Source organism: Cebidichthys violaceus, unplaced genomic scaffold, assembly GCF_023349555.1.
Source record: "Cebidichthys violaceus isolate CVI_PGR_0920_01 unplaced genomic scaffold, fCebVio1.0.p SCAF_6, whole genome shotgun sequence".
Lineage (NCBI taxonomy): Eukaryota > Metazoa > Chordata > Actinopteri > Perciformes > Stichaeidae > Cebidichthys > Cebidichthys violaceus.
The window spans coordinates 18,088,543-18,114,293 of record NW_027176816.1 but is presented as its reverse complement, the minus strand read 5'-3'; the positions used below and the strand labels follow the sequence as shown (position 1 = coordinate 18,114,293).

The following is a 25,751-nucleotide window of genomic DNA, read 5'->3' as shown; positions in this document are numbered from 1 at the left end:
TGCGGGGTTACGAAATGTTGTGTCTGAAATATCTGACCACGGTCACCGCCAACAAACATCTCCAGTGTTTCTCTGTTTTGGCGCTCTGGAAGCGTGACGTACGATCAACATTATCACAAACTAAAGAGGAGCCACACTTTTTTTTTTCATGCAAAACATCCATTACTTCTGGTCTTTGTTTGACACTCAGGAAGAATGCTTTTGCTTCGGCCTCGCTCATGCTGTTTACGTTAAATTCACTTTACACTTTCTCCTGTTTGGAGAGCGACACGTTTGTATTCTCGCGTCGGCTCTTTGCTTGACGCTGGTTTCTGAAGCGATCATTGTTTCACATGAAAGCCAACGTGCTGGAATGCAAAATAGAAAATGTGCCGCTGCGGATGAAAGGTCAGATATTCTACATTTCCTTTACCTGATCCCATCTCGTCGCTCCCCAGGTACGAGCTGTTACTTCGCACACTGGTGTAGGACAGGACCGAGTCTCTGTTGCTGTTGCATTCGCTGTAATAAAGCACACACACACACACACACACACACACAGAGTTTTAAAATGCATAATAAAGCAAAGGGTTCATTCCGTTCTCAAACCACAGAGAGGATTTGGAGAGCTGCGTCTTGTAATTATGCTGCCAAGTAATCCTTCTGATTGTAAATGCCTCTCTCTGATTTACAGTACGAAAGACCGAAAGGTAATTAAATGTTTCACACAGCAACCAACACATTTCACAGATTAACAAATGCATTAGACTTGAACGCTGAAATGGAGCTGGCCTATCTGCACCGATACATTTACAAACACACGCTCTTTGTAGCCTGGTGGGTTCCTTCGTGCTGGGACTTACAATCTGCCTGAGAAGGTTTCACAAAAAAAAAAACGGCACGGTCTGGTATTTATAGTCATGCATCTACGTGATTCGACATGATTACCGGGAGCACGTGGTAGATTTATGTGGCTCAAATTATACGTCGCTCCAAGTCAGCACGCTCGCGATACCCTTCGGAGGAGCTCTGTATGATTCACAGGCTGAGCTAGCATGACAAATGGCCTACGAGTGCCTACGAGCTACGAAGCGACAATGGAGGACTTTGTCTTTCTTTTTGCTGGTGGCCAGCTTAGAGGGATGACAATGTGGGGGAGTAGGGGGTGGATATCACCTGCTGGGTTATTCCGTGGTCCCTAATGTGTGTGTATGTGAGCGTGAGTGTGTTTGTGGTGGTGGTGGGGGCTTGGCTACATCAGAGCTGCTCCAATTATGGGGAGAGAGTTAATACGACCGTCTTTTAGTCGTTTGGCTTGAATTCTCCGCTGGCTTCTATTCACACACTCACTCACACAAGCTCACTGTGTTACACTCTAATGCTAATATGTGTGTATGCACTAGTAAATCCAAGTTGTTTTTTTCTGTCTTTGTACTCTTTCCCTCCACTCTGTCTAATCATACTCCAGGCCTCCCATTGCTTTTCTGTTTATTGTTGCCTAATATACACACAATTCCCCCTCTCCCTATGTGTCCTGCATTACTCTCCTTCTGGATATCTGCTTCTGCACAAGTAGGTGTGTTTTCTGGCTGAATTCAGAGGCAAACACACACACACACACACACACACACACACACACACACACACACACACACACACACACACACACACACACACAAAGAGGTGTTGTCTAAATTTAACCACACACCTCCTGCCAAAAGTGTGAGCACCACTGTGACAATTATCCCGCTTGTAGTAGCGGATCTGGTTTAAACCTAAACCACACACCCAGACACACACCCAGACACACACCCAGACACACACACACACACACACACACACACACACACACACACACACACACACACACACACACACACACGAGAATATCAGAGAGAGCTTGCTTCGTTAATTGTAGCCATGTCCCATTTGCAAACGGTGTAGATGTAGCACTCACAGTGGAAAAATGGCCCAAATTAAAGACACAAAAAAATGCCATCGTGCAGACTGAAACCACTTGAATTTTTAGTGTGGCATTAATGGACATATTGGCCCACAATGCAATGCACAGCAGGAACTGAGGAACTACTCGGATACAGCCGTTGAACGAAATTTAGCTGTTGCTGCGACAGCTTCAGGGACATCCCGGACAACAAAAACACTTATCAAATAATTGGAAACAAATTTGATTTGCACAATGTGTTCAAGCGTGTTTTGAGTCTGGAAATGAAGGTTCATATGCTGCCAGAAAGTGTAATGTCTTGAGCAAGCTGGTAGACAGTAGTGGATTAATTCTGGGGATGCTGCTGTTTAAGAAAAAAAAGAGACAAATAGGACTGTTTGAAATGTTAGGCGACGAAGGACGATCAATCACTCGAGATGCATTCTGATGCCTGAAGGAAACCGTGATTTGTTTCAGCTGGATCCGGACACAGTCGTCTTAATTCAAGACAAAAGGTCCTCGAAGGGTCATACGCAGATACGGGAGCCAGAGATTTACGACGACGTACCAGAGTTTAGAACAAGCACTACTTGATCACTACTTTCTTCCCTCCTCATTTCTATTTTTCTGTCTCTCTCCTTCTGTCCTCGTTTTCACATTATGTTCCTCACAAACTGTACTCGGTGACCTCTGACTGTTGAGCTCTGCCGCGGTCTGTCACCACCTCGGGCTTTCATGTCTGATTCTCTCGGCAAGAAAAAAAGCTTTCACTGCCCGCCTTCTGAAACACAGTAGCATCTTTCATCACAAGCGGGAAGATTCGTCCACGTTCACTGTACAGCCCTGCACTATTACCTTGAACGGAGGTTTTTTTTTTTCCCACTGGGCATCCAACCCCTGAATAAACACCTCACGGTGTGTGTGTGTGTGTGTGTGTGTGTGTGTGTGTGTGTGCGCACCACACAAACAACAGTCTACATTTCTCCTGTGATTTTATTGCGATGAGGTCACGTTTCACATGGCGTGGCCGGGGCCTTAATGACAGAGTGGGTGAGGAGGCCGCGCCCCAAACATTTGGCTCTATTATACACCAGCCCACCACACCAACAACCAATAACTACATCTTAGTGGGTGGTGGAGGGTGGGGCTCAGCGGAGCACTGCCCAGTGAACCATGCACACACACACACACACACACACACACACACACACACACACACACACACACACACACACACACACACACACACGCAGAAACATCTGAATGAACTCACAATGAGCAAATGACATAACCAGATCTGACCAAAACATTTTGAAGTCATTTTTAGCCCTCGATCGCAGTGAAAAAAAGTGCAACATCTGGAATGACTTTCAGTCTCTGAACGAGGGGGGGGGGGGGTGAGCATTATGGGCTTGTAGGATAAATAGGGAGTTTCAATGTTGTTCATACTTTATAGAGTCCACAGTTAGAAATCCAGGTGTGACACGAGGGTGTCCGATGTTTTATAAACCATGCTCCTATAAAAGCTAAATATAGATTTTGTGCTTCTTACCAGGCAGCGTATTGAGAGAAGACGTTTGAGGATAAACAAATGTACTTCCTAAGCTTGACAGCCGGGTTACATTCCAATATTAGAAAGATGCGTTTGATTTCTTTATGACGCGGTCTTTAACCGTTACCTGTAGGAGTCCCTGTAGCTCATCGTGTCGTGGCCCGAGTCCTCCTGGTCCTCCTCGTTCACCTTGAAGCAGACCCTTTTAATGCCGCCTTGCTCCACTTTGTCCTGGTCGCAGCCGTCCTCGCAGGGAGCCAGAGAGGGTGGCTGGCTGGGCTCGTAGGCCGGAGGCTCCCCACCCTCCCCCTGGAGTTGCGTGGGCTCGGTGATAGACGACAAGAGGCTAAAGCGGGGGAAAAAAGAGGCCTTATTCCCAAAATGTTAATTAATAACACATTAAATATAATATGGTTAACAACGTGTTACTCACAACGCGTTTTTAACACATGTATAATATATTTTTGTAGTACATTTGATAGCATTTTTGAATAGTTTAAAATGTATTAATAGCTCTAGAAATATAAAGTATATTGAAATGAAATCGTTCAAATAATGTCCAGACACCATTATGCGTATATTATATTATAATACACTGTGGAGAGACGCCTTCACAATCCAACACTATTCAGCCACAGTGTCACACCCCTTCCTCGGCACAGACACACAATATGTGTCTCTTTCTCTTGATGTTATCCTGGCCTCACTCCCTGTTCCTGTACTGGGCCCGGGCCCATAAATATTTTGGGCCTGAAGAATGTTCCTTTTGTAAATCCTCAGCTTTAAACAAGGCAAAAGGGCAGGCAGACAAAGAGAGGCTGACGAACAGCCTCGGGAGGCTGGCGTTGGGATAACAGCTCCTCGCTTTTAATGCAGAGATCTCAAAATGTCACCATGAAGGCTACGAAAATAGTCCACTCACATCTAAACACCAGTGGGATGCCAATATTTGATAATAGCACCGGCAGAGCTGAACATACAGCCTGAATGGATATGAGTGAACACTTTTCTTATAATTTGATAGATTGTTTTACAATATTAAAGTGAGGACCAAATCATCCAGCTGCACAGAATTCATAGGAAACTGTAACACTTACACATCTATCTGAGCGACATACTGCCTCATCTCCCTGACAGCGACGTCCAGGCGGCTGTACAAGTGAATGTAGGCGTCCTGGGTCTCCGTGTCTTCCTGTTTGAGCAGGAAGCTCAACCCGCCTTCCCCGTGGACGCCGCTCCGCCGACCGTCCATCGACCCGTCGCCTCCATCCGAGCTCACCTCCCCGCTGCCGTCCGCCTCGTCCCCGTCCAGCCCGGAGCAGCTCCAGGAGGGAGCGCCCATGCTGGTCACACAGTGCTGGGTGTGGGACATGGGGTTCAGTTGTGCTGCGGGAAAAGGACAGAGGGGGGGAATAAAGAGCATGTTTGCAGTGGGCGAAAGGAACGGACTTCACTCTCTGACAATGACATCACATCACGTTACCCCAGATGTTCAAAAACCCTATGAGGTAACACTCCTGTCTTTGATGAAAAACAACTTCTTAAAGGGCACTCGTGCGACTGACGCAACTGATGCACAGGACGCAAACTTGTTTACTTCGGTTGAATGCCAAACTAAGCTCCAATAACTTGAGACATCCCAAAACTGCAGACGGATCAAGTTCTCGCAGTGAACCCGGGGTGTGTACTATTAATACACACAACAAACATTACAATTAAATACAACAGCTCTTATTCATTTTTTGTACATTCCACACATTCCTTCAAAATCCAGGATATGGGGCTCGAAGAAAAGAAATTGTACCGCCTCAGGTAATAAGCCTGGTAAATTCATTATATTTGTGATTGCAACGCTGAAGACTAGCTCCTGCCTGTCACAAGAGGAAGCATCGTCTCCTTTACTTTTGGCTGGCTGAGCCGGCACACTGAAAAGCAGCAGAGGGGAACACCTCGTCGGTACAACTGCTAGTCAGACGTCTGACTTGCAGCTGGTGCTGAGAGGAAAGATGACGACGAGGCATTCCTGGAACGCCGACAGCGACGCTAACACTACTGCCTTTTCATCTTTGCTGAGAGTAGAGTTCAGAAGCTAAAGACTCTTAATTAATATCATAAAGTCGGGCCATACAGACAGAAGACAGGGTACTTCTTTCTTTATCTATGGATGGAGGATTTCTTAACATTTTGCCCTCTTCTTGAAATTATTCTTCGCCGACATTCCATTCCATTTCCACTCAAATCCCTCGCTCTCTTTTACTCTCCGCCTTTGACCCCTGCAGCACCAGCAGCAGCAGCATTGAGTGACGGAGTGAATGGCAGAAATTCCTACGCAGCCTCGAGGCACCATCTTTTCTGACATCACTCATTCACTTCGCATGTCAATAACATGGGTATGGCCTGGGGCTAATGGAGTCTTAACGGCCAACCACTCATCTAATTTACTGTGGGAATTCTTGTTGAGCCCTCATGGCTACTGTGGGAGGCTGAGGTCCACATTAGCTTCTCAGTGCTGCGGCCTTTAAGTGGTCATGGAGGGTAATTAGTCAAAACAATCACTGGTGTTAAGTGGGTTAAGCTGTGTTATCAGGGAGGATGTATACGAGTGAAGCTTGGTTTAAGCAGTGGTTTTGTGACAGAGATTGCGCTAATATTAAAAACATATTGGATAGAGGTGTGTGTGTGTGTGTGTGTGTGTGTGTGTGTGTGTGTGTGTGTGTGTGTGTGCCCCTCCCCCTCTACCTTGGTCAGAATCCAGGCCAAACAGGGAGTTCTTGCGCCCAAAGCGGATGCTGAAAGTCCTGCCAGCCGAGGTAGTGCTCTTGGGGTAGGAGACCTGCATGAAGTTGACGTGGCAGTTGGTGGGAACAAAGTCCATGCAGCCCAGCGGGTGAGGGTGCACGCCGGCCTGCCTGAAGGAGGGCCACGCCTTGTTCCTCAGCTCCAGGGCGAACTGGGTAGAAAAGGGGGACACGGGCTTAGTTTAGTGAAAGCACAATGACTGGCAGCTCTAATACATGTGTTTATGATGAAATGATTTCAATGTTTTACCACCAAGGTAAAACATGGTCACTGTTGCAGGAAATATTACATGACACTGATGTAATATTCTTCAAATTTATCACAGATTACTCATTAGTTGAATTGAGTTCTTGGTGTCTTCAGTAATGAAGAAAAAAGCTTGTGTCTCACTATTATCATTTTTGTCATGTTTTCCAAGTGTATATAGAAGAGCTATATTGTGCCATGAGGTGGCATATTTCATCATATTTGTGATTAAAAAGCATGGCTGCAAGTAGTTTCATGCATCCGTAAAATAAGAACCAGTAAGAAATGTATTGACATGAAGTGAGATGGTACATTGTTTTTGGCATAAATGTCAGGAAAGTATAAGTGATGATTTCAAGTGACAGTGAACTGTAATTCAGTCACACGTGACTAAAGAATCTTTGTGTTTTTAAGTTAAGGTTAAGTTTGGATCTGAACGGCCTGACGTCTATGTGTTCCTACCTGCTTATAGCTGCTGATCCGTCGTCGGATGCTCTCCAGCTTGGTGTCACAGATTTGCCTGAACTCGTACTGAGGCATGGTAACGACTCGGTCACTCTGGGAGATGAGCTGGCTGCAGTTACGAACAAAGAGGCTGTCATCGCCAGAGAATGCCTCCAGGATCTGTGGAGACAAGAGACATTGGTATGGATGGATCACTCCTACAGTCAAAGTTTATATCCAGAGTCCAAAATAACATTCCTAGCAGCAGCAGCAAGAGTGTTTTTCATCTAACTAAACATTCAGCTTTCCATTACCAACAAACGAAACCACCAGTGAGGCCAAAAAGGCCTTTTTTGTTGCTCATTGTTTTGCAAGTTGAACAAATATCAGTGACCCGCAAACTGGTGAACGGCCAAGTTGGGATCTTCTGTGATACACGATATGTGAGATTTTGGTAGCTGAGACCACGTAAGCCGTTTTAACAACTGTTCAAACAACTTAAAATTGACATCATTCAACATTTAGCTTCAAATGAATGACAGCTTTCTCTCCTCAGTATCAGATTTTCAACTCACTCAATAGCCCCAGATAATCAGGCTTCACCACATCCTCCCATAACTACCTTGGCAGTGAGGCTGAAGCAGCCCTTGGGCTCCACCATCTTCTCCAGGACGTGGCTCTTGATGCCGGCGGTGGTGACGTATTCATAGACGACGCCGTGCTCCAGGTGGACGTTGTCTACCGTCATGCTGACCAGCGGCAGCTCGTCGGAGAGGGAGAGTCTGGCCAGCCGGTGGTCTGTGGAGCACCATTTTCACTTGTTGTCAGTATGTAAACTCTGCATGCATTCAGAAGTGATTCAAGTTATTTAAGTAAAGCACTTACGTACAAAATGAACAATGTATTTGCTGTAAGAGGTAGAGTCATGGTCTAAAAGTGATGCATAAAAAAAAACCCATGCTTGTGTAACAAAACCTCCAAAGCTTTGGAAAGACAAACGTTCTAAATCCATTTAATAATGACGCATGTAAAGGTACACGATGTGGTGCACATCTGTTAAAGTACTTACTGGAAGAAAGATTGGTCACTTATTGTAGATACACTGACACAGTGTGACCAGATGATGTCCCACAGCCGTAACTACTGCCTGTATGTAGCGTGTGTCATTTTCCATATCCAGGGCAAATCTACCACTGGAGCCAATGATCGAATTCAGAGATCATCTGAAAATAGCTCTTTAGGTGGAACATAATGTTCTGATGCAACGTTTATGAGGGCAACATGTTGCTTTTTTCTTTTAACATCAAGCCTGCCATCAATCTACACAGACACACAATCCCTTTTACAGACTGAAAAAAAATCTTGCTGCTCATCATTGTTCACAGCACATCTGCAGCACATAAAAATATACAATTAACCGGATTGTGATACTTAAATGATTCAGCATTGACTCCTTAATCGGACATTTCAAATAAAAACAGAACGTCGTGTCTCACCTGTTCCATTGGTGCCGTTCTCCTCCTCATGGTCCGAACCGTTCTCCGCTGGATAGGGTCTGAAAGGACTCTCCTCCTTCTCGCCTGCACCCCGTTCTCTTTGGAGCTCCTCCACATCCTCGAATGCACGATACACCCACTGACACTGCGGGGGAACATGATATTACATGGTATTACTACAGTGTGCAAAAAATAAAAAGGTGACATATAGGTGAGATAAAGGGAGAGAGCATGAAAGAACAATAATGAGGTATTATTTGCCAATGCCAGCACCAGTACGTGCATGTTTTTAACACAAAGCTGTAGATGTGGGTGTATTTAATACGCAGAATTTGAAGGCAAGAATCTGAAGTATTTTTTACATGGCCTGTGGACACGGACACTTTTCAGCTGACAAGGTAACCAGGGTTGATTGCACCGCCAGAAAATCAGCAGAGCAGTTAGCCGCATCAACTCCATCTAATGCATCCTGCTGTTCAATGAACCAACAAACACTTACTTGAACAAGTCCCAAACAAGGCCGCTCAGCTGAGCCTGTGGGCCAGGCTAAAGAAAACTACTCTATACAGAGAGGAGGACATCCTAGACTGACGGCAGGCCTGTGAAACACCCGCCTGGAGCCACAGAGTGCTGCTGTAGGAATGTCCGAACACCCAGACACAAGGTTTGCTGTTTGACAGTTAGCTATATGGTGCGTAAACCACTTTTGGCCCTAAAAGGTAAAATAGGTTGTTTATTTGTTGCTCTGGGCTACGTTTTCTCTCCGAGCTTTGTATCTCAAGCTGAAAAATGTTCAACCCTCACTACAAGTGGCCTGCAGCGACAACGTGTCAGCCAGTGATTTACGTGTGAGATCACTAGGCCACCCAGTGCTGGAACGCTGATGAAATAAATGAACATATAGTGTAGCGTCACTTTTGTTTAGAAATGAATCCTTGAAGTACAATACAGTTCTTTCTTCTTCCTTTTTTTTTTTTTTTTTTTACAAACACACAGTGTAGCTCCAACTAAAGCTAAGGCTGTTTTATGTACCGTCTCAGAGGAGGAATGTGTGGTCACTGGTGCTTTCCAGTCCATTAGCCCGTCAAAAGGTGAATTTAGTGTGCTTGTCCCGCGTTGTTGAATGACCTGGTTAATTAACTTTCAAACCCACACCTGACAAGACTGTATTTCTTTTCAAACACTCAATAAATGCCCAGCTACCAAGCCACAAACCCTGCTCCGATGAAGAAAAGATTGTGCGCCCCGGTTCGTTTTCATGCGTGTCCTCACCGCTTGTGGAGGCTCCTGGTGCGTGTGCTGCGCGGTGAAGTGCTCCAGGGCCTCTTGGTAGTCGCTGTGGTTGACGTTGTTGCCGTTGACCTTAAGGACGACCTGGCCGGGCTGAAGACCCGACCCCGCTGCCTCCCAGCCTGCAGTGTCAAAACAGGGTCAGAGGTCGAAGGCCACAAGGTGGTGTAACACAGTGGAACTGTACACAACACATCGGGCTGTTGTGAAAACATGCAAGTCAGTTAAAAGGAGGAGTTCAAAGTGCCCTACGTGTGTTTATATAAATATATATAAAATATTAAATCTAGTTCACTTTATATGGAATCCGGTTTTTCGTCTCAATTCCCACATGAGCTGGGGAAAATATAAAATTACTCAGTTCAATGCCGTAACACGCTGTCCCAAGCTACCAATGGCTCTGCAGCCTGGAAGTCCAATCAACACCTCCATCGTCTTCCACTCCGACCTAAAAATACCCGCGCTGGCATCGCGCCCACCCAGCGCGCCAACAATTACCTAACTCTGGGGCTACTTGACCCGATGCATGGATATCACACAGGGGGACTGATTTAGGAACTGATTTAGCAGAGAGGCCACAAGTGACACAAGACACTGGGAAAAAGAGAGGAGAGGAGAAACAGTGTGGGGAGGGAGGGAGGGGGAGAAGAGAGAAATGGGGGAGAACTGAGGGTGAGAGGAAGCAGAGAAGTCCCCCTGCCATAATAAAGCAAAGTAAAACCATGAGGTCACATTCCTTGGACACGCACTGTGTTTGTGTGTGTGTGTGTGTGTGTCCTCTCTTGCTCCTGTCTGGTTTACACATCTGGATTAATCCCTCATTCAACTTTCTATTAAGAGTAGGTGGTGAAAACATCTGGTTGCGAGGACAGAGCGGGAGGAATGAGAAGGGAGAACAAACGTGCGGCATAGCTCTTCAGTTACACATTACTCTTTTAGCTCTGATCACAGAGCAGTGTGCATGTGTGTGTGTGTGTGTGTCTTAAAAGTAGAGTCTATTAGGGGTTTGAATCCTGTCAGCAGCCCGTCTGGCTAACAGGTGGCCATAAAAACCTAATGGAGGCTCACTAAAAGCAGAAAGTAACAGGTGGTTGGAGGCTAGAGTTACCTCATCTTTCCCCTCATATTCACCCAGAACTACTTGTCTTTCTGACACCAAAGGTCTGCAATAACAAGGTCAAACTCCTACAAATCTGTTCACTGTATAGTGTTTATTGTGTCCTCTCTTGTGAGCTGATTAAACAAGGACCATGACTAATAATCTTTAGTTTGGTTTGGGAGATAAGAAAGGAACATCTTCTTTATTGGTAGCTTTATAATTTCTATTATTAAATGTTAAGTCGTATGACCTTATCCTTCTTGTTATTCTCATTTGTCAAATGAGGTCACTCACCTTTCCTGACAGCGTGGACATGAGGAGGGGCAGAGCCACAGAGTCTGAAGGACAGGCTGTCTGGGTTGTCAGGGATCTTCACAATCCTGGGTGAGAAAAGACCAGTCAGACCAGAGAGCCCTGTGTGAGTGTGTGTGTGTGTGTGTGTGTGTGTGTGTGTGTGTGTGTGTGTGTGTCTTTTGAGCGAGTGTGCGCTTCCTCACTCCTTGGCCTTGGTGGCGACCAGCAGCCGCAGGGAGCGTCGTATGCAGAAGGCCTGGCTGATCATGGTCTCCACCTCGGAGATGGGCCTGAGGAACAGCAGGTCCTCGTTGATGGTGAAGATCTTCCTGCCCGCCTGCAGGCCAGCCATCTGGATGGACAGACAGGACACACAATGGTGGTTATTTTTAGGCTGCAGCTTGTTTCCAGCTCCCTCTAATGCCGCCCCCCCCCCCCACCCCCTTTTGCACAGCAAGAGCTTCAGGTGAGCAACAATTCTCTCCAGTGTCACAGTGACACCAAAACCGTGTGCAGCATTAAGCTCAGATAGAGTATCGTCCAAGTTTTTACCTCACTGAACCCAGAAACAAGTCCAAGTTCGGTATACGTGCCTCCAAGGAGCACGGCAGGACACAAACCAAAACATGAGAGAGAAAATCAGCGTGCACCGCTCAATATTTCCACAGCCTGTTCAGTCTTGTCATGTATTTCCCAGCATATGAACAGGCTTTTTTATATGGAGGGAGTGCAGATTGGCTACTAGATATGATTAAGGTGCATGACATTCACACCTTAGTCTCCTGCCTGCTGCCAGTTGGATTTGCACGCAATTGTAGCTTCTGAAACCCCTATTTGTAAATGACAGACACAGCGACACAACCTGCTGCACGTCATCACATGCAGTCATCTTCAGTCACGTTGGGAGAAGAATGCTGCCTCTGTGTGTTCCTGCTGTGAGTCCAGTGTCCTGGTGTGTGTTCCTGCTGTGAGTCCAGTGTCCTGGTGTGTGTTCCTGCTGTGAGTCCAGTGTCCTGGTGTGTGTTCCTGCTGTGAGTCCAGTGTCCTGGTGTGTGTTCCTGCTGTGAGTCCAGTGTCCTGGTGTGTGTTTGTGCTGTGATTCCAGTATCCTGGGCACAGATCCGGTGGGGTGGCCTTGGCAGAGCCGGGCCCCAACCCCCTTGCCTCTGGGCCCAGGATGGCTGTAGGAATGACTGGGAGGTGTGTGTGTGTGTGTGTGTGTGTGTGTGTGTGTGTGTGAGTATAGAGCATGGGTGCCTGTCTGCACGTGATTTGCTAGAACAGCATCATATAGTGAAAGAGCTCTGTATGTGTCTGTCAGCCCTTTTCAGAGCCCCCATGGGAATCAGCTGAGCTTCATTCACGGTGCTGGCACACAGGGCCGTGTCACAACTAGCAATCCTGTTATTGTGGGGGAACGAGGGAGACGGGGGATGAATAACAGAGTAAGGGGGGGGGGGGGGGGGAGAGAGAGAGAGAAGTGGAGAGGAGGGTGGAAGGGGCAGAGGAGAATGATTGTCCAGAGAATGACTTAAGAGGAGGAGCAATGTGGGAAAGAACTGCAATGAGTAAAATAACAGAAAGGGATGAGGAAACTTGAACCGCAAGACCAGGGACACAAGAGGAATTATGGTAAATTAATAGTGGAGGGCGAGTAAAGTAAAGGGTTTCCACATCCCTGGACCTGTGGGAAAGGAAGATTCCACAATCAGCCAGGGCATCGTCCTACGTTTAGTAGGACGATGCCTGAAAGATTGTGTAAACGGTACAAAGGTTTGGTTGCTGGTCGGATTTTCTCCCGTCCAAAAAAAGAGTCGGCTGTCATGAAGCAAAGGTGAAATCACAGGAAAAGAAATAAAAGTCTGTCGCTGCTGACAGAGTTGCTACAGATATGACAAATCCCATTTTTACAGGCTGCCCCTGAACATAACAATAATACAAAACATCCTTTATTAAAAAGAAACTCGATAATCATGCCGGTTTTAAATGCTTCATCTGTGCATTTTAAAATCGCTACGGATGAATAAAGTGGCATGTGTGTGTGTGTGTGTGTGTGTGTGTGTGTGTGTGTGTGTGTGTGTGTGTGTGTGTGTGTGTGTTTTTGTGGAGGTGATGTGGGTGAGCATGTCTAATGGCTCTACAGCCAATCAGAACAAACTCCTTCCAAAGCGAAACAGAGGAAGACTGACAGCAGCCGTCAAAACAGTCGACAGCCATTACCTACTAGAACTAATGCCCCGGGGCAGGAAGGAGATGCAGCGCGTGTGTGTGTGTGTGTGTGTGTGTGTGTGTGTGTGTGTGTGTGTGTGTGTGTGCGCGCGTGTGTGTCTTGGCCATTACCTCAGCATGTGAGCCCCTGGTGACAGATTTCACCACAATGGCCTTGTTTTTCTCCTCGATCTCAAAGCCGTAGTCTTCTTCCTCGGGGTGAATCTAGCGCAGAAAAAAAATCATCTAATTATTGCCACATTTACACGGGCGACTGGTTGTTGGACTTAAAACGTCTTTCATTGGTTCAGCATCACGAGTGAGCAAGTGGCAAAATAATTGTCATGACACACAGTATATATTCATATTCATTGCTTGGCTGTGATTTGCTGCTATTTGTCACATCCTGTCTTGTCGTTCGCACTCCTCGTACATCTGACATCTGACATCTGACATCTGCTGCTGAAATGACCCAATTTCTTCCGAGGACTCAGTGAAGCTTTGTGCTAAAAATGAAGGCGATACCTCCTATACGCAAACTATCCGGACATTATCACGGTATGGAATCTTGCAGGTTTCCAATCTGTGATTTGCGTTGCGTGTCAGGTGGTCTTGCTCCCGATGGTGTTCTCTGCTTGCCTCTCACATTCTATTCCCCAGTGGGGCGAGGCTTAGTTGTACGCTGTCATCACCGAACACATTAGCCCGCTTCCATTAGGTAAGCTGCCGGGGCACATCTTCCTGCTGCACGGCCCTGATAAGATGGGGATCTCTGCAGTTACATCAGAGGAGATGGCTGTGATAAATAAAGAGTTCCTGCACTTCACTGCAATAATAGCCGGGAGGGGAGGATTAGCGCTGCTAATCAACGGGGGGGGGGGGGGGGGGGGGGGCCTCTTCCACTTCTTGTGGAAGGCCAGATAGCGAGTCTACTTCCCGATGTGATATGAAGAGGGATGCTAGTGATGCTTCTAGGTTTCACCAATGATAATGGACTTAAATAAACACTTCACTTTCTGTTCCTGCCTCTGGAAACCACAGTCCCCTGGACCCAAAACAGTGTGTCGAATAAATATACATCAGTTATATTCCGTCTTCCGTGTCCTATTGCACAAATTATATTGACAGTAGGACATTCAGCGTTTGTGCTTTTACTGTAGAAAGGTTAATACCAATACAAATCCTTACTCAGCCCATGACTACGTGTGCTGCACGACTTTCAGGAGCTTTAATACAGTGAGCAGACACTTCACTGAATCTATTATATTGATCCTGGCCTAAGGATGTTCATGTAGCCTTTCTGCACCTTTGTTCCACGCATCATGTTTGGCGGCGTGTTTTATGTCTCATCATGCACGGAACTTAACTTTCAGAAACTTCAAAAAGGTCACCACAATTATGCTGTTTTATTAGCAAAAAGGTATTATAGTAGAAGCGTTAAACCAGATCTACGTGTTGCAACAAATTTCTGAGACTTCGCTGACACTGCTTTGTGTCAAAAAAAAAATATCTTCTCTACCCAACAGGGCAGCAGGACAGATGTTTTCCACTCTGTACTAATTTGAGTTGTCTTTTTCATGCCAAAGTAAACGGTGCTTAAACATCTCACTTCTGATTTGTTGTTCCTTTGGGGGGTTTTCCTCTTCACTCTTATTCACCCAGCACCTGTCGTGTCATGTCATGAGTGAGGGTTGTTAAATGCTTTTGTATCTGTTGCATTTAAATTATAATTAGGCTCTACTTTGTTAGATAAAGGAACTGAGCAGCCTGTTGGTAAAAGATATACATTGGTACCACAGACTGGAATGACATGAAAGGTCACAAGTCCTGACTAGCAAGCCATTTTAAACAGAAGAGGGGTTAAATCCTGGGCTCACTAGCACTTCCTAGGCCCCGTTTCACGTCCGTGCACTAAAATAAAATCTTCAAATGAAGACGAGTGATTCTGACGGCAAGAATCAACTGCCGCCGCCTCTCGTTAGTAGTCTCGATAGTTTAATTTCTGGCCTCCGCAGAGACACAAAAGGGGCCTCGTCCCAGGCAGCACACTTGATTTCCACAGGACAACACTCATTAGGACGCATGCGGATCAGAGCAAATTCAAAAGGTGTTTATTGTCATCAAAGCATCCCTCCGCTCCCGTGGGGACAAAGGAGGAGGAGGAGGGGGGGGGGGGGGGGGGGTAATTACGTCTAGCTGTGGAGATTGGAGAGAAGGACGCGCACAGCTCCAAACAAACTGGAGTGAAGCTGAAAGCAGATGCTAGTATGTCAGTTCAATTATCTATACAGTACAATGCGGTCCCGTTATATCTTCTGTGTACACACACACACACACACACACACACACACACACACACACACACACACACACACACACACACACACACACACACACATCCTGCACGTGTATCTGCATGAAAGAGTGACGCGTCTCCAGATAAATTCTTTTGTTTTTGAGTCCATCTGCATTGATTGTTTCCCATTCTGAACAGTGATTTCTTTTTTTGTCTCCAAAAGGAAACAAAAACGTAGATGCGTGCGTGTGTGTGTATGTGTGTGTGTTGCCCGTGTTCCAGCTCACCACCAGGGACTTGGCCAAGATGTTTTCGATGAGTTTGAAGTCATTGCGCTGGAGCTGCTTGCTCTTGGTGCTGGTTCCCTCCGTCTCCTCGTCCGCATAGAAACGGAAGAACTGGGACTCGTCTTTGAACTCGCTCTTCTCCAAGACTGAGGAGGGAAAACACACACAGCGTGTGATCAGAAAGCCGCTGACTGAAATTCTCAAATAGCAATGGGTTACATCTCAGATAAAAGTTGTTGGAAAAAGGAAGTAAAGCTCATGAAAGGCCAAAAGAAAATGCATTTAGCATAAGCTTTAGCCATCCATTGATGCATGTCTGTTAAAAATGTGAAGTGTGTTTGTGCTCAAACTGACTGGGTTGATGGTCTTGCTGCTAAAACGGACTTGTAAATGTGAAGTGTGTTACAGTTTGCAGGTGATTTGAAACTTTTGTGCGTTTGCCCATAAAACCGCCACTTCATTGTGCGGTAATCTTCAGACAGACTAGCAAAACGGTTAATTAGCTCATTAGCTAATGATGCTAGCAGGAACATCTGGAGCCAAACCACATCTGGGTCGTAGCCGGCTCAGGCCGGGCCTAGGAAGGATCCCTCCGGAGGACACGAGGAGCAGTGTGCCGCGTGTGTCTGAGTGTGTTTAGAAATCCCACTGTTGGGCCGAGCCCCACTCCAACACATGGGGCTCATCAAGAGTGGACGCTTGAATGAAAACACACTGCATTAAACCTACTGCAGATTTCTTGAAATGTTTCTCAGTTAAGAAGCTAGGCCACTGAAGCGAGGTCCTCAGTTACACCATGTGAGAATTTATTGCACTCAAGAACAGTTTTCTTGAATGAAAGATTCATTTTCAAAAATCTGTTTTGTTACTTTTATTAGAACACCGACCGAATAATTCTCCCCCGTCAGTTTTCATTTGCTGGACATTGCTGCAACAGGTGCAAGTGTGCCTATGATGACAGTGAGTCACATTTGGACTAAAGCCATGATGTGGGAGGCAGGTTTTATTGTGTTGGACAGAACTGAGAAAATATTTATCTTGTTTGTGTCATACAAGCCCCAATCTCCTAACCTTAGGTGTACAAATCTGTAACATGGGGCTTGAGAGCTGAAGGTACCCAGCTGTTCAGAGATTTGGCGAGCATCTGGCACCCTCAGGTGAACAAAAGCAAACTGATTACACACACACACACACACACACACACACACACACACACACACACACACACACACACACACACACACACACACACGCTGGCCTTACGCCAACTCAAACGAAGCCCGAACGTGATTTATTTCCTCTGAGTCACGGCAGGCTGTGGTCACACAATACCTGAACACTACCTATTCAACTAGAGGGAGTGCTACTCCGGAAGCTGGCATACCCTAATAACACACACACACACACACATACACACACATACATTTACGCACATCTGTTGGATATTTAGTCACATATGACTAATTAACATTAAATGAAAAGTTACACATTATTTAATTATGTTTAGTTTTGAATTACATAACTGTGAATGCTGTAGATAAGAACATTGTGGTAGAAGGGAAATCTGCAGTTAAAAAAAAAACATTATTACTCACTGCTACTTTCATTATTAGTATTCTGCATTTAAAACTGTCAAACGGATAACTGCTTGTAAACGATATTTTGGCTGAGGAGCCATTCAACCCTGACGTATAACAGGACTAGTGGAGGATACATGCTCCGTGTGTTAAGGTGCCTTATGGGTAAAACGCAACATGTGTTAGCGACGGACGTGTAGATGAATGATGTAAGCGGGTAAGGACAGATGAAAGGCACATTAACTGTGTTATCTATCGTCAGCGATCCTCCCACCAGTGGCCTCATAACAAATACGTCCAGACAGACAGACAGACATGAAAAGACAGAGTCAAGGAAGACAAGGGCAGAATACAAAAAGACAGAAAAAGAAGCGGCGGTCACGAGGAACCAGGTGAAGAGAGAGCAGATGTGCTGACTAAGGACTACAGAGAGTGACCAGAGGAGAGGTGAGGAGTGCAGACAGGCTGAGAGGAGAAAGGTCGTAGAGAGGAGGGAGGGCAGGTGACACCTTCAAACAGATGGTAGAGGGAGGAAGGAGTATGTGTGAGTGCCAATCAGGCGATCTAAAAGTGAGGATAAAGTCACTGTATAACTTCCTGGGAGCGGTTCCGTGTGTTTAAATGAACATCGTGTGTACATTTAAGCCTCGGTACCGTTTACATTCTGATCTGCTCTATCACTTGTACCGAGAGCTGCGAGACATGTCAATAAGCAGCCAGTGAAATGGTACCCGTGTGCTAGTGTGACCTATAATAATAATAATAATAATAATAATAATATTCACAACCATGACGACTGCGCAGTATTTTCCAAAGGATCTCCAGGATCCTTCAGGAGAATTCAAACCACTCCAATTAAAATCAAAAGAAACAATTCCCCTTCATCTTAGATTTCAGTCTTGCATGCGTCACTATATGCATCAGGAAGCTGCCTTCATGTTACTTCTTCAGTATTCCACCATAAGTGCTGCTTTTAAGTGAGTCTCGCTTTGCACTTAATACATTTCTATGCCAATGAAGCTGGCTGATTCAATTTAAGGCCTCCACCAGCGCTCATGGTTCAGTGGACTGACCCAGACAGCCATGTAGCTAAGCCAAACAGCTCTGGTTAGGGTACACTGCTAATGCTGTTTACGTTCAACACGCAGGGACAGAGCCAAAGCCGCTCCGCTACAACGTGGTCAGTGTGGTTACCGAGACATGGCTGGCCCAGGTATGCGAGCTTACTTTTCTTATTTTCAAGCGATGACGTCACGACAGGGAAGAGGCTGATATTACATTTTCTTGTGCGTAGAGAGAGAAGGACCGACAGGGAAAGGGGGGTGAAGGGAGTGGGGGGGGGGGGGGGGCAATAAGGTCACAACAACAGAGTGAGTGAGCTGTTGCAAAAGCGGCGGCTGTAAATAATCAGAGACAGACAAAAGACACACCATGCACGTGTCATGTCAGAGTTTCATTGACCTCCTTTAATCTCATGCCGAGTAATCAGACTGAAATAAAGTCGTTTTTTTTAAGTAGTCAGTTTGTCTTAGTGCAAGTGTGTGATAAGAGAATTGAACTGACCGTGGTGCATGAAGCCATTGTTGCAGAGCCCCACGCCCAGCGTCACCGCGTCCTCTCGGGTGGAGCAGTCTCCCTGGGAAACAGAGTGAGTGACGCACACAGTCGGTCAGCTACAGGTCCTGTTTACACCTGCTCATGCGCAGCGGGCTGCAGTGAGGATGGTGATTAATGAATACGTGTGTGATAAAGACAATGAGAGATCGGGAGACTGAATTCTGCACGTCCTTGAGTCAAGTTCACTGAATGGTGGCAAATGTCCAAATTAGCCACCCAAAAAACAAATAGGGCTTATTTCATTTGCAATGGAAGGACTGAGAAATAGTGAAAAATGCAATTCAGCAAAAGTAAAATACTGGACAAGTAGTATATACTCAAACAGTACAGTGACAGGAAAAACAGTTGAAAGTGAAAGTTATTGTTGTTTTACGCACCCTTGCTGCCTTGTTTAGTGTTATGTGTGTCAAGATTAAATAAGTACACGTTGATCTCACCTGCAAGAGTAGCCAGTCCACCAGTTTGCTGGCAGGCACCACAGATTTGAAGGTTTTCAGATGGTGGTCTCTGTCCCTAAAAGGAGCAACAAAAAACAAAAAAAAAAAACATTCACAGAATGTGTTTTCACAGTACAATTGTAGGAAGCTAAAAACAGCCTGTGGCCTCTTTGTGGTCAACAGCATCGACAGTGTCTTTCGTGTTTCTGTGATGTTGCACTTCTTGAGTGACTTCGCCTCTCAGAGTCAGAGAAAGTCACAAAAAATCAAGTGGATTTTAATGTCACTTACTGTTATTAATCAAGTCTTTGTTTGTATGACTGCTCATCTACTGTATGTGCAGCACTTTGGGGAACCTTTGTTGTATTTTAAAATGGTGCTGTATAAATACATTTTGATTGATTGATGAGGGGCATTTGCAGGTATAGCACTACATATTGTACATCTGCTCCAGACCGTCTGCTGTCCTCCACTTCTCTTAATCCTGCCAGAAGAACGAGGATTTACAGTCCCTGCCCTTTAATTTTCTGTCTCTGTGAGATTACACAAGCAGCCGCTGTGGACCAATCTGCTCGACGTGTAAACACGTGAAACAGGAAGCGCTGAACCTGTGGTTGGCAGCGTGACTCGACGGGTGTATCATGGGCCTGTCAAATGTACGGTATGTTTGATAACCCCACGTCTTAATCATCTCTTGTGACTAAGACACTGGGTGTGTCTGGAGTGGAACGCCCATAGTGTAAACTGCCACATTCAGATGTGCAGATGTGCACTGATTGATACGGCGGACAATGTCATAAAACGGCGTGAAAAGTGAGCCGATGTCGTTTGCTGATCTATGATCTTCTGCATCAGCGAGGGCTTCGTCATCTCCAGCATAAGACGTCGGTGACATTCCCAAGATTGATTTGATAAGGTTTATACCTATTTTATCATCATTATCGTTGTTTGCTGCGTTACGAAACCGGCGACGTTTTGTCTCTCCACAGAGTTTAATAAAAGCAGAGGCCCAGTTTGTAATCATTTATGCTTCATTAAAGGCAATACATCCATCACGCCAACATTATAATTAATGGTTGCTACTTACAATGCCAATTCAGTGATGGATTAAAAAAAAGCATGGCTCTTTTACATCATATCTGGCTGGCAGGGCAGAGGGATTGCCTTTGTATGTTAATAGGATTTGTCCCTCCGCACCGAAAGCTCTTTGTTTGCGGCAATGGCAACCCCGGGCACTTCAATCAGCGGGTGAGTGATATGGGGAGAAATAGAGGGGTGAGGGGGGGGTAAGAGTCGGAAGGGAGGGGCTGCAGCAGACAGAGAATGTGTGTGTGTGTGTGTGTGTGTGTGTGTGTGTGTGTGTGTGTGTGTGTGTGTGTGTGTGTGTGTGAAGGAGGGAGAGAGCATGAAGCAAAGAACTGTCTCGGCCTCCCACTAAACTCATGTTTAAAAATTCACCAACAGAAATTCAGCTCGCCCATAACACTGAGGATTAAGAGACAAATGTTCATAATATGCAGCTCTCCTTAATCCTTCAAGAGCTACCTCATATAAACCTCCAGTCACGAAGGCCTGGCATCCTCCACCTGAACTGGATCATGGTGCACATGAACCTCCAGCAGCTCAAGGAAGGGGGGGGGGGGGGGGGGGTTTGAGGGGCTCTCCTTCCTGGCTGTGCTACTGTTAGTTCAGAGGGGTTGACGTGGGCCGAATGTGAACCCTTCATGAATATGCATCGGTTGCACCTGGAGAGCGGGAACATTAGCATACCGGGGGGGGGGGGGGGGAGTAGGGAAGGGCAGGTACTTACTTGATGACGGGCGTGTGGAGGCTGTGAAGGCGGCAGTACAGCCTGACGCCCTAAGAGAGAAGAAAAACGGAGGCTCTGACTCACTGAACGCACACACCTTGAGTAAACAAGTACAAGCACGGCCTCAGGACAAGAGATTCTAACTGTTGACTGTGAAAAGAGTTACCGCAGGGTTATTGTTTTAGGATAGAGATTTTAAAACCATAGAGGGATCTGAGAGCAGAGGTAGGCCAAAATAACCAACCTTTGTCTTTCGTCTCTTTAATATTTAGATTCAGTTTTCTACGGGAAGGGATTAGTGACTCCAGAGTAGGAACATTTGCATAAACCAGTCACAAAGGTTTACGCTTGTATGAATGTACAAAAAAAAAAATGATGTTGAACAAATGTATTCAATAACGTATCTTTGGAAAGACGATGCAATTGGCACATTTTAGTCAGGCAGCAACCTCCGGGTGTGAAAAGTGAAGCCACCACAGGAAGTGCCTTAAAGTTGCATTCTCTCTAATGTCCATCACTCCTCTGGTTTCAAAAAGAAGTCTGATTGAATGGAAGTCAATGAGAAAATGACTCTAATTCTCTCTTGATTTATTCCCTCAGTAAACATTGTAAACATGAGTTTATGGTCTCAGTCTCTAGTTTCAAGTCTTCTTCAATACAGCATGATGTTCATTTAGTACATTATGATCCATGTAGAGCAGAAAAAATGATAAAGCAGGGAATGCTTTTGGGCGGGGCTACCTTGTGATTGACAATGAGTCTACGAATTTAGCAAAGGTGCAGTCAATGATGATGTTGCATTTATTCTTTTTTCCTTTGTATTTGAAAATGTATTTTTTAATTATTCTACAATTAACACTTTGTAGAATCATTTATATGATGAGACGTAAATGTTCAATGTTCAAACACATGACGCTTATCTGTCTTTCTTTCTAATTTACTGTAAATCTTTACAGCTCAGATCTCTTTTTTTCACATTTTCTATCAAACTGGAAGATCTCCAGACGCTTCCTTATATTTACCTTAGACATGATGTCCTCCATCTCACTGCGGGCCTTGTAGGTGCCATCGTCGTAGCGGAATCGGTACAACACCTGCTCGTTCTTGAACTGGTGCTTGTCGGACACTGAAATAACACAGAATGTCACATCATTAGCTCCTCAATGTATTCTGTTCCTAACTTTTCTACACATTGAAGGGTGAGTACGGACAAGAGGCAAGAAGTTTGTGGGAAACCGTCTGTGTCGGGTAAGCCATGAGATTTGAATATTTAACATAGCCAACAGCTGCCAATTCCCATAAAATCTCCATAATCACATTAATAAACAAATGACAAAACAACCTTTTATCTACAATCAATCAAACACACAATGGAAAAAGACTAACACGTACACAAACAGATGCCTGTTGGAGAAGCGAACAGTGAAATCTGACAAACAGAGGCAGTTTGGTTCCACCACAACACGTTGGCATGGGCTCAAACAAGCTGCTGGTTTTTTCTCAGTCTAGACTTCAAATGTCCTCATAAAACCCAAAGGCAGCACAGATTGAAAAGTGTCGACCGTGGAATTTAAAGCACATGAGATGACGATGGTGGAATTTTTTTTGGGGCAGCAAAGGAAATATCAAAATTGCAAAAATTCAAGTATGAACTGGCACGATTCAGCGGATCGAACGCGTACAGCCAAACTATATAATGCACGCGGTTGACCGTCTCGCTTTATATGCGTCTCTTGGCATTACAAATGCGAGGGTAGGTGGACAGCTTCGACCTGCCTTTTCCCTGACTAAATGGTGACACCTACACTTCGCCTGCCGGGCCTGAGCCTTCTACGGTTTGCCCACAAAGCCTCACTGCCGTCCCACAGAGCCCTGCATGTCATCGTTGCACCTCTCTGTGGTCGGAGGCTACCGCGAGGGAGGATTTCAGGGGATTTTCCACAGGTATTAAGGAATGTGGAGGTTGTGTCTCAGCAAATTTCCCTAAGAGGGTGGTGTGTATAAATCGTGCTGCTTGCTTTTAAGATGTACAAGAGCCCCTTCAGGAAAATGTTATGTATAGATTTGACCGGTGGATGTCAAAACAAGAGAAGAGGGGCGATGATGTGAGACACATTTCCAGAAGTATTACTGCCAGAGAATGCCTTTGGATCACGGTGGTTTTCAACCCTGTCATCGCCTGCTCCAATAGGAAGTGGGGGACAAATTCATAACACGTATGAGTCAAACAATTACAGAAGGAGAATGTGAATCAGAGAAGGGAAACAAGGCAAAAAAACCAGAGGACGAGATGACTAAACAAAGTTAAAAACGTGACAAAGGAGCTGCAAAGAGCCTCAAGATGATGTTTGAGGTTTAACAAAAACAGAGAGAAATTAAGGAATTTGCTTCGTCTCACCGTGGTGAATGATGCCATTTTCCAGCAAGGCTTGTCCCAGGTTGACCCCTTCGTCAGGCTTACTGATCTCTCCGCTCTCGATCAGCCACGACACAAACTCACTGAGAACACAAAGAAGCAGATACGATGAGTAGCTTTCTCAAAGTGGTAATCTGCTCGCTGATGGTTTTCTTTGTTTTTTTATTGTCAGCGTCTTTGGCACGGGGCTCCTTGCTGGGCTGTTTTTGCATTGAATTTGTGTGGGTGCCACACGATGCCACTACATTTTGTACTGGATTTAAGGACGGCGTTTCTTTCATGTTCATTCATAAAGCCTCTCAGCCTTGAGGATTATTCTAAACAAGACCAATGCCACGCTTGTATAAACTTGCAACGCTTCCCTTGTTCTGAGGGATAAGCTCATGAACACAACATGTAGACGTCAAATGTAAAAATAAAATGAAACATTTTGCTCAACCTAATATGAATGTATCGGTCATATTACAGCATACAGAGACCTCATAACACCTACAGTGTGTATAGATATTTGGATGTGAGGGATTTCACTGCAGAAACACCAACAGCAAGGAAGTCGACGCACAGAGCTGAACTGCTCTTTATTACTTTTTGTTGGATTCTGTTGCCCAAGACAAAGCAGAAGAATTCCTTCAAGTATTAACTGTGAGGAACCACTAAAGAACAAGAGGGCAGTGATGTAGTAACAGGCACTGTTAGTAGTGACAGCCACTGTCACTACTAACAGTGCTTCTGATTGCTAAATGCAGGCCCACGTGACACAACCGCTGAAATATATTCATTGTGCAACATCTTGACACTGTGCAAGGCCCCTTTGTGCCCTTTAGTCTGTCCGAAGGACATTTAAAAAAAAATGGAACTACTCCCACCACAAGCACAGACATATAGTGCATCTACAGGACAAGCGCATATGCGTGGAAAACTTGAGAATGAGTTTCTCCTTTTCTTTGCGACAAAAATATCCCTCGAGCTTCGACACTGCGCATGCATTAACCGTCCAAATATAAGCGCTTCAGCTCCGCTCCCTTCTCTTCACGCCCAGTTTGCGCTGAACAAATGTTTGAAGGAGAAAATTACATTCTCCCCTTCTTCGTCTTTCATGCTGCCGAGTGAATTCACTTCCCCAGATAATGATGAAAAGTGAATTGGAGAGAGCTAGCAGTGTGTGTGTGTGTGTGTGTGTGTGTGTGTGTGTGTGTGTGTGTGTGTGTGTGTGAACATTCCAGCATGGGAACAATTTCGAAGCATGTGTTAGGAGAAATTTGTGCTCATGTGTGGATTTGCTGTCTGGCAGTGGTGCAACAGACGTACGAGTGTTAGTTGGATTGCTTGAAATGCAATAATGAAAAACATACAAGGTGTGCGTGCATATGAAGTCCAATCACAAGCATGTGATTGCTGTGTGTGTGTGTGTGTGTGTGTGTGTGTGTCCGTAGGATCATGCAGAACCGCAGAAACCTTGAACCACCTGCCACTGGTCATTCATGTCTGCCTGACGCACAAAAGGAATATTTTACCATAATTGGTAAACAAAGAATGTATTTTTCATGCCTGCATTATTAGTGTTTGTGTGTGTTTATCGTCTCTCTGTGTGTTCATGTCAAAGCCGGTGGCTGTAAATTGGCATTGACAGGGGACTGAATGTGAGGGGATGTTGGGTGGGTGTGTGTGTGTGTGTGTGTGTGTGTGTGTGTGTGTGTGTGTGTGTGTGTGTGTGTGTGTGTCTGTTACGTAAGAGTCAGGTTAATTTTGGACACAGAGCTGTTATGGAAATTAATATGATGAGCAGGAGTAGTGTGTGTGTGTGTGTGTGTGTGTGTGTGTGTGTGTGTGTGTGTGTGTGTGAGGAAGAAAGACAGAGAGCCTTCAGCCACACACGGAGGAGTAGAAGACAAGGATCATGGATTTGTGGGAATATCTGCTGATGATTGTGAATCTGCGTGCGAAGTTCAGCAACATTAGCAG

The 25,751-nt window shown here is 45.4% G+C and overlaps 1 protein-coding gene across 2 annotated transcripts in view; it reads right to left on the bottom strand.

Annotated features, from left to right (window-relative positions):
- The window catches only part of prex1 (phosphatidylinositol-3,4,5-trisphosphate-dependent Rac exchange factor 1), a 73,537-nt gene that overhangs the window by 10,282 nt on the left and 37,504 nt on the right, over window positions 1-25,751 (bottom strand). For both annotated transcript variants that reach the window (XM_068733806.1, XM_068733807.1), the window contains exons 11-27: window positions 23,772-23,872; window positions 22,396-22,499; window positions 21,374-21,423; window positions 19,564-19,639; window positions 19,073-19,145; window positions 15,933-16,078; window positions 13,482-13,574; window positions 11,345-11,493; window positions 11,142-11,227; window positions 9,731-9,870; window positions 8,459-8,603; window positions 7,585-7,760; window positions 6,981-7,142; window positions 6,213-6,423; window positions 4,571-4,859; window positions 3,601-3,819; window positions 413-501 (exon numbers count right to left, since the gene is read on the bottom strand). In XM_068733806.1, the coding sequence (XP_068589907.1) occupies window positions 413-501; window positions 3,601-3,819; window positions 4,571-4,859; window positions 6,213-6,423; window positions 6,981-7,142; window positions 7,585-7,760; window positions 8,459-8,603; window positions 9,731-9,870; window positions 11,142-11,227; window positions 11,345-11,493; window positions 13,482-13,574; window positions 15,933-16,078; window positions 19,073-19,145; window positions 19,564-19,639; window positions 21,374-21,423; window positions 22,396-22,499; window positions 23,772-23,872 (2,309 nt within the window). The remainder of the gene's footprint in view (window positions 1-412; window positions 502-3,600; window positions 3,820-4,570; window positions 4,860-6,212; window positions 6,424-6,980; window positions 7,143-7,584; window positions 7,761-8,458; window positions 8,604-9,730; window positions 9,871-11,141; window positions 11,228-11,344; window positions 11,494-13,481; window positions 13,575-15,932; window positions 16,079-19,072; window positions 19,146-19,563; window positions 19,640-21,373; window positions 21,424-22,395; window positions 22,500-23,771; window positions 23,873-25,751) is intronic.